This window comes from Volvox carteri (assembly GCF_000143455.1).
Source record: "Volvox carteri f. nagariensis unplaced genomic scaffold VOLCAscaffold_96, whole genome shotgun sequence".
Taxonomy (NCBI): domain Eukaryota; kingdom Viridiplantae; phylum Chlorophyta; class Chlorophyceae; order Chlamydomonadales; family Volvocaceae; genus Volvox; species Volvox carteri.
Window position 1 is genome coordinate 24309 of NW_003307639.1, and position 8510 is coordinate 32818.

Consider the following 8510-nt stretch of genomic DNA (forward strand, 5'->3'; position numbering starts at 1 on the left):
CTGAGGATCCCCACTCGTCCATCCGCGGACAGTGCAACGGTCATGCTCCAGCCGCAGGCCACCTGCAGCAGGTCAATCCATCAGCCGCGCCGCCGCGACCAGCGAGTTCAGGCACAACAAAGCAGTCAAATGCTCAAGCACCAGCACTATCAGAGCAACACAGCAAGTAAGAAGAAGCATCATCGATGAAAGTAAAGCAGTAGGCCCACACTACCGAACAGTATGGCGCCGAGGAGAGAGGTGTTGAGAGCAAGTAGGAAACCGCGCAGCACGGCTAGACAGCAAGCTGCGGCAGAGGAGATAAAGGAGCCCTCAGGACATTAGACGGTAGTTCTTTCTCTGGCCAATAGTCCGTAGATCCTCGCTAACCCACATACCTGTAAGACGCCGTGCTTGTCCATGTCGCCTTGCACGCGTGTGGGCACCAGCCGGCCTTCCGTGTCATCACCCAAACCCAGACAGCCGTAGTGCTTGTCACGCTTGCCACCCTCCATCCATGAAAACTCGCAGCCCCACGTGTACAGCATCCCGGCTGGACATGCAAGGCGCCAGACCGCAGAGGAAGGAAAACCATCAGTGCCATCAGTGCCGTGTCGAACACTCAACATCAAGCCCGTACCCGTACCGTTATTGTCGACCACTGGCTTTGCTTGGTTCCACGGCCGTACAATCATAACGTTTCCGGTTAACCCCCCCCCGGGAATGGCACTGTCGAAGGTGCCAGAAGCGGTAACAGCCCTGGAGTCCACCGGCATAGCATGGCGCACGGCGCGTGGCAGTATTCCTAAATCCCATTTGCGAACGCCTTTACATTTGATGTAGATCAAAGCCAAGGAGGCCCCCCTTTCCTGGCCCTTTCCTTATCACCTATACCATTACGGGCAGCGTAGCGCAAGAACATTCCGCTTGCGCTGATCCAGCAGTGTCGTACGGTCTAGCAGGTGCCCAAAACCCAGGTGCCCGCTAGCTGAGGTCTTGGACAGGCTCAGGAGGCGGAGTGATGCGAGCAACCTTGCAGAGGGGCCCTTCGAGGCATGCCTAAAGGACAGAGGAGTGCAGCTTCAGATATCTTTTATGCGACAAATTGTAGGAGCTGCCAGACCAACACACCGCCTCCTGCTTGCACAGCTGTCGCAGCTACCCCTCCAATACCACGTTTTCAAGCAGGTTGTGAGGTTTTGGAACAGTGTCCGTTTACAGCGTGGGTCTGTGGCACACCAAGTTTTGCGACAGGAGGTCACAGAGTCCCTCTCCAACCCCGAAGGGGCCGGATGGGGGACACTACTACTCCGTTTTCTATGTTTTCTGGGGCACGACGTATGGAAAGAGACTCCGCAAGGGCTACACGAGGTAGACGAACGAGTGGAGTGGCTGATGAACAGGCCAATGCCAGAAGGTGTGGTTTTGGAGTTCAAGGACCGATTAGTGAGTGATTGGAAGCATACGCGTTTAGATGTCCAGCCTGACGTGTACCCGTCGGACGGCAAGCAACCAGGAATTCACATGGCGAAGTATAAGCATTGGGTGGGTCTGGCGGCCGGACAAGCGGGCAGGAAGGAGGTGCTCCCGCATATCACAATGTTTATCCCGCGCTCAGCGAATCGCAAGCTTATGCAGTTTAGGCTTTCCTGTTGGGCATTGGCGGCTAACAGAGCGTGTAAGGGACAGCGTTATATACCTAGGGAGGAGCGAGTATGCCCTTGCTGCGGCACTGATAGCCATATCAAGGATGAGAAGCACATTTTGCTGGACTGTCCGGTGTACAACAAAATCAAATCTGATATGGGTTTCCCACGCTTCGAGCATATGAAGGACGCTATGAAGTGGGAACCTGAACACCTGGCAAGGATGCTGGAACACATATGGTCCCACCGCAACTCTATCGTTCCCTTTGGTCGGTAGTATCCTTCATCACTTGCTTCGTTGGAAGTGCGAGGTAGGATGATGCTTATAGGCGATCTGGCAGCCCTTGAGCCCTCGGCTCGTATTAGGGTGGTTTGCAGGTACGGGGAACACACCCACGACCATGTAACAACAACATGGCTGGGCTTACAGGAGCGTATGGCTACCATGATGTACAGATGTACACCTCCTGGTGAAACCACATGCTGCCATCGGGCCCAACTAGGATGTAGGCTCGAATGTCAAATTTGCGGCCCCCTAACCGCATGGGGCTGTGTGAGGTGTATGGAGGGGGCCATCCGCGTGTGTGTGGTGGTGGGGGGAGGGGATGGGGAGGGAAGAAGGGAGCAGGCACGCGCCGTGTGTATGGTATGGCCGTGAGGTTTGAATATGTTCGGCTTGGTTGTGGGTGTGGGAGTTCCCCCGGTGTCAATTTGTGAATGCGTACCCTGCGGGTGGGCGGGTGGGTTGTCCCGCGGCGGAGTACAAGGTGGCCTTGCTTCACACAAGCACAGAGGCCGAGAGCCGCAGCGGGCGGCGGCGGAGCACCAACACAACCCAGCCAAGGAAGAACCAAATGGAAGAGCCAAAGGCCCCCCAGTCCCTGTGCGACACATCTCAACAAGCTGGAAACAGGCTGGAAAAGCAACACAGCCGTAGTGCCATACGTACCGTTCGATGTACTTCTGCAGAATGAGGCTGCTGCCTGCATGGGGAGAAAAAGTGAAGGAAGCGCAGATATGGAGGAAGGAAGCGGACATGGCGCGGACGGGAACAGGAAATTGGGTCACAGATGGAAAAAGCGGCAGGGTGCGTGGTGTGGTGTGTGTGTGTGTGTGTGTGTGTGTGTGTGTGTGTGTGTGTAGAGAGAGAGAGAGAGAGAGAGAGAGAGAGGTGTTTGACTGCTTGCGTGGTTCCGGATCCCGGCGGGTGGCAGGTGGGTAGGTGCGGGTTGGAAAGGAGTGGCGGTGCGAGCTACTGTGGATGAAATAACCCAGCGGAAGCACCGACCCTTCCCCCCAGGGAGAGGGGCGCACACGTCGTGTTTTCCTTCCTGCTTATTCCGAGCAGCAGCAGTACAGGAAAGAGTTAGTCCTGACGGGCGGGAGAGGGTTCCAGAGCGGGCCACGTCATACTAGCCCGCCTGGCCCTCCCGGAACCGCCCCTCGCCCAATAAGGCCATTGCCAAATAAGCAGTGGAGCTCCCGCAAACCCTAAAACCGCAACCCAAGTATCTAAAACCCTAAAACCGCAAGCCCATGGACCACTGACCCGCGGGTCGGCCCTTGATGTGCTCCAGGACACGGTCCAGGGAGTCGAATACCTCGATGCCGTTCCCGCGGTTCAAGCATGTGGGCTTGGCAATCCACACGCGCCGACCAGCAGATGCATGGCGAGAGTGAGTCAGTCTGGGTCGTGCCGCATGATTGCATCTAAAAGCCAATACTACAATGCTCCACCGATCACCGAAGAATTAATCCACATACATCTCTGTGGAAAAACAGCTTCCCGCTGCCCACGGCTTTGGCTTTCTCCAAACCGCAACTCGCCATCGATAACCCACCTCTCCTGAAGTAATCCCAGCCCCGACTGCGCATTGTCCCTGTGTGAGTACCAAACCGCACAAAGTCCCAGAGTAACCCGCCCAACACATGAAAACCCGACACGCAAAAGTCATCCTTCCCACCCCTCCTCCCGCCCCGTTCCCTCCCTGCTCCCCTCCTCCTCCCACCCCGCACCCTCCCTCTCCTAAAGTGATCTCTGTAGAGCTCCAGAGTGCCGATGGTTCCGCATCAGATGAACCGCTTCGGCATCGCTCTCACGTCGCTGACACTGGTCTGTTTTGTTGGCGCCAGTCAAGCTAGAAGTCGTCAGTGTCAATAGAACGAAGGGATTCACTGTCATTGTCCGATATGTTTGAAATTAAGCGGATATGTGGAGATGGGCTTTGTTGATTCTGTTGGTTTCGGTGCACAGGTGCGCCATCACGGTCGCCAAGTGCTTTCTATAGTCTTTACTCTTATTGTGGTATGGTCGCGTCTGCACTCCTTAATACTTCAACAAAGCTTACCTCCTAAAAATCCACTGTTCAGCATTTTTCAATTGCAACGCTCTCGCAACGCCAAACTTTGGTCCCTCCGCTGAAGCCATGGAATGGATTAATGAGCAGCTGCAGCGGCTACATGTTGAGGCTGCTGCTAAGGAAGCGAAGCTGGACGACCTGGAGAAGGAGCTTTGCAAGAAACCCGAGGACCATGTCCTCCGTGGCAAACACGCCCGGTTGGTGGAGAATCTCGCAGACCTAAATGCCCGCCAGAAGAATCTAGAGGAGAAGTTGGCAGGTGGGACCTCGGGGCGCCCTGAACCGCAGATGCTCCTACCCGTTAATGGGTCCGCTGTTCGCCACCATAATTTAACGGCAACTGCCTGCGTGTTGTGTTACCGAAACATGTCATCCCAGGGTTCTGATACGCGTCCTCTTGTAATAGAATGCCTGTAGTTCAAATCTAGTAAAAGGGTACAGTATCCGATTTTTCATCTATGAAGGACATGTTTCGATCTGTACAAGATTCTTGCTGATGTACCGTGCGTGGAAGGAAATGCAGTGCGCTGTGTAGGCATCGTGCGTTAAAGCCTTGTGGCTGAGATGTTTCTCGTTAGCGCGCAGAGGCTGAGTTCCCCTCAGTGCAGCTGGAATGGGTCGGAAATTTATTGTATGAAGCTAGCATGGGTGTTTTGATTCTCAACATGAATGACCTGTGAGCGCACCTTCGTCTCCAGCAGCTTACCGCCCTGAAGGCAGCAATCAGCAGCTCAATTTGACATCGGTGAACTTAAGGAGCATGGTGGCATTGTATGGTCCTAGAACGTTTTGCTGTGAACCTATGAACACGTTCCGTTGATCAAGTAATAATGTCAATTGTGCATCCCTCTCGTTTTTCCTTAATGTGCAGCTGCGGCTATGGGTGGCTCTGGCGTTGTTGCTGGTGAGTGTGACCTGATTTTTGCATTGCTTCAGTAAGTTGCCCATGCCTGCAGCGTGCTTGCGACATCCATGCTTTCAAAGGCTGCTCTTAGCGATCTAGCCGCTGGCCCTCTCAGCAAGCCAAGCTAGCAAAGTCTCTCATTTCTTCAATAAAGGTTTCTGATATAAACTTGCGAGCTGCTCTGTGCCTTCCGCTAAACAGCTTCTTAAGCTCGGAGCGTGGTCTGTACTTCCTGTTACAAGCAACGGTCTGTACTTCCTGTTACAAGCAACGAAGTGATTAAGTATTGTGCTGATGCAGTCCACCAGTTCGGGGTCCGCTGTAACAAATCACATTCTGCTTATAAAGTAAAACACAAGGGGCATATGAACCAGCACGCTTGGTATTTGCTACCTGGCACATCATGCTCCTCCATGTGCTGCACCTGTATCGTTTCTCCTTTATGTGCAGCTGCGGCTACGGATGGCTCTGGCGTAGTTTCTGGTGAGTTTGACCTGATTTTGCTTTGCTTCAGTAAGTTGCCCATGCCTGCAGCGTGCTTGTGACATAAGGTCGGAGCAGCATGGTCTGCACTTCCTGTTACAAGCAACTAAGGAATGCGGCTTCCCGCCGCCATATGAAGGAACGAAATCACGATTCCATAAGTACGACAGATGTCCCTTAAGGACAACAGTAGAGAGATCTGACAGATTAACGTCTAATTCACTACACTCCCCTGAAAACAATCATTGGGTGTTTCTGGTGAAGCAGCTGGCCATGTTTATTGCGGCTTTGTAGGGTGACTGGCTGTACGGTGGCGGTAGTGGCTTGGTAGTGCGCAGTCTGCAGCATAGGAGCACCGGAGTGCGTGTGTATGTGGAAGTGTGGGTGGGTGGAAGTCAGCAGTGTGGATATGGACAGCTTGTTCAGACGGCTGGGTGCACATCACATCGCACCCCAGCACTGTCTACGACACAAGTCACAAACAGATCATCTAAACTGGGGGTTCAGCAGTCTGTTGACAAGTCTTCAACAATAGTGCTACCCGATGCGATGCAGCTATGGATGTACATGTGACAGGTTCTCATGANCCTGCAACCTAGTTGCAGGCCCTCTCAGCAGCCGAGCTAGCTAGCAAAGTCATTATTTTGTTTGCTCTCCCCATAGAAAGTTCCCTTTTTTTATCATTTTGCTGCTTTCTTCCCGCGTCATGACGAGCTGTCCATTATGCTGGTCTTCGTCTTTTTGTTTGTCTATTTTATTTCTTTGTTTTTGTTTTAAGATTATATTTAGGAAGAAGTCATTACATTAACATTTAGTTATAATGTTTTGTTAACATCTCAAAAGTATATTAGCTGCTTGCAAATTTATTTTAAGTAGGCTAATTAAGTTTGCTCCAATCCTTCCCTATGGCATAAAACGGGGGGTAACCCCCCCTTAAGCATAACCCAGGGTGTAGGGGTAGGGGTTACCCCTTGTGGCTATGTATGAAGGGAGGCGGCTAACCTAACCCCGGGGTAGGGGTAATCCCTTACCGAGGGTTAACAAAGGGGTCAGGGTAATACACTACTGATGGGTAACAGACCCATGTTTACATTCACCTGCACCTGTCTCGCCTGTCTACACACGCAAACATACATGTCTTCACCAGTCACTTGTGAATGCCCAATTATCAACATTGCCGCACCAAAACATGCCTTGTTCAGAAACCTAAACCTAAGGATAAGGCACACAGCTGCAGCCTAGATGCAAGGAGGCAGACGAACAGGTGTACATATGCAGAGCAAATTGGGAACCACGAGAAGCCACCAGTGAAGCCAATAAATATCCCTATCAAAGTGTAGCAGCCGGTACACAGTACGGTGCTATAAATACGCGCAGAGCGCGACCGCCAGCGACTCAGAGACCTTTTCAGCGGTCAGCTGCTACATTTGGTATCGAGACCTCGTGAAAATTCACGTTCCTGAAGTCGTCGGTTCAACCCCCACCGATCACGTTCGAGTGGTATTTCGGGTGTGGCGACTCAGTGAGCGAATATCGCACAAAAACTATAAAAAAAAGTAGCTGAACCGACTGGACTGTCTCTGTGCCTGAAAAACCTGAAGGCTAGGCGCATGTGAAGCGGGCACATGACGTGACGTGGGCTTGGTCACCCCACTGCCCGAGGGTAGGAGAAGGTAGGCACAGGCTGGCGGTATACGAGGCTCTAAAGGGCCCGGGACGGTTCCCTTCAAAGGGGGGGGAATGTAGCAGCCGGTACACAGTACGGTGCTATAAATACGCGCAGAGCTATAAATGCGTGCAGAGCGCGACCGCCAGCAACTCGAGAGACCTTTTCAGCGGTCAGCTGCTACACAAAGGATCCAAAATATTCCTATCAAAAGATCCATGCACCTACCGCCACTCCGGACCTAAGACTCATGGACCAGTTCATGACCTAAGACTCATTGATCAGCCAACAGGCAGCAATGTAAGGTCGGCCAGTAGCTTAAGTGCCCCATCCCGACCTGCTAATTCCAGCTCTACGCACGACCTATGCAACATCCAGAGTCCGCTCGTTTTCAGAGCAGGCTCTTAGGAGAGCCTCTCCTAAGAGTGTCTAGGGTCTTGGGTGGGAGATCCGGATGTTTGATCCCGAATATGGCCACACCCAGCAAAGTGTAAGGCGGTTAAAATCCTCGGATGTCACTGGATGTCTTGCTAAATGAGGTCCATCATAAGTGTGGGCCTGTGCTGCAGAAGGACAGTCAACAGTCTTGTTGTAGTGGTCCATGCACGCAAATACTAGGACGCCACCATTTTTGCCACCATACACACCAGTATTGCAACGTGGATTGTATGTGTCCATTGTATGTTTGGTCAATAGGAATATGATTGACTGAATTGTTGATAGTGGTCATCGCTTATTTTAGCATGTCGATCTAATTATAAGACCAGCCAAGAGTGTGCATTATATGAGCTTACAAGCTAATTAGCTGTGATTAAGCTTGAATGTGCTTGTCAGGAGTATCAATGGAGGCAAAGCAGCATGCACATATGTGTACGACCACCCCTGGCCGGTAATATGTCGGCCGACCTCAGGACTGATCGCCTGATGTTTTCACAATGAGAACTATTATATAACAATGGATGACAACCAAAGGCACCCATTTAGTGAAGACCTGTGCTGCCAGCATTCACGCCTTCTCCTGTACTCATCTACAAGCTCTCGTAACAGGCCAAGAGATAGGTACTTATTGCTTATTCCTTGCGTGTGTGATGCCATCATTAGAGACCTTAAGGTTGAAATGGCAAACGATGCTTCCCGAGATACCAAGATACTGTAGGTTGCTAATGTTTACATTTTTAAAAGTATCCTTAAGTGGAATTTACGATGTGGGAAGCATGTAAGGCGAGTCGCCTATAGGCCCATACATATGTCCATAGTCCTGGGCAACAGAGGGGTTTACCCTGGGGCCGTGTTACCCCTCCTGCTGGATAAGAACTTACAAGGAGGTTACCAAAGGTCTACCGGGGGTTGAAGGTGGGTAACCCATTGGTAACCCATGGGTTACTGAACCAATCAGTGCCTTAGGGCTTCCAGGATTTGTACAGCCTAGAATATGATTTTGGGCTTCTCCTATCGATGAGCAGAGGCTGGGC

General features: G+C 51.9%; 2 protein-coding genes across 2 annotated transcripts in view; one reads left to right on the top strand and one right to left on the bottom strand.

The window, feature by feature from the left end:
• Window positions 1–3580, bottom strand: part of VOLCADRAFT_99802 (uncharacterized protein) — a gene marked incomplete at both ends in the record, with an annotated part of 9418 nt that extends 5838 nt beyond the window's left edge. The window contains 6 exons of the mRNA XM_002958495.1: window positions 378–532; window positions 620–738; window positions 2070–2174; window positions 2575–2608; window positions 3175–3259; window positions 3467–3580. Coding sequence (XP_002958541.1) covers window positions 378–532; window positions 620–738; window positions 2070–2174; window positions 2575–2608; window positions 3175–3259; window positions 3467–3580 — 612 coding nt within the window. The remainder of the gene's footprint in view (window positions 1–377; window positions 533–619; window positions 739–2069; window positions 2175–2574; window positions 2609–3174; window positions 3260–3466) is intronic.
• Window positions 3581–4051: 471 nt separating this feature from the next.
• Window positions 4052–6614, top strand: VOLCADRAFT_99803 (uncharacterized protein; the record flags this gene model as incomplete). The annotated part of the gene is made up of 4 exons (XM_002958481.1): window positions 4052–4244; window positions 4857–4889; window positions 5340–5372; window positions 6520–6614. 4 exons carry the CDS (start codon window positions 4052–4054, stop codon window positions 6612–6614), a joined length of 354 nt encoding a protein of 117 aa, XP_002958527.1.
• Window positions 6615–8510: the final 1896 nt, after the last annotated feature.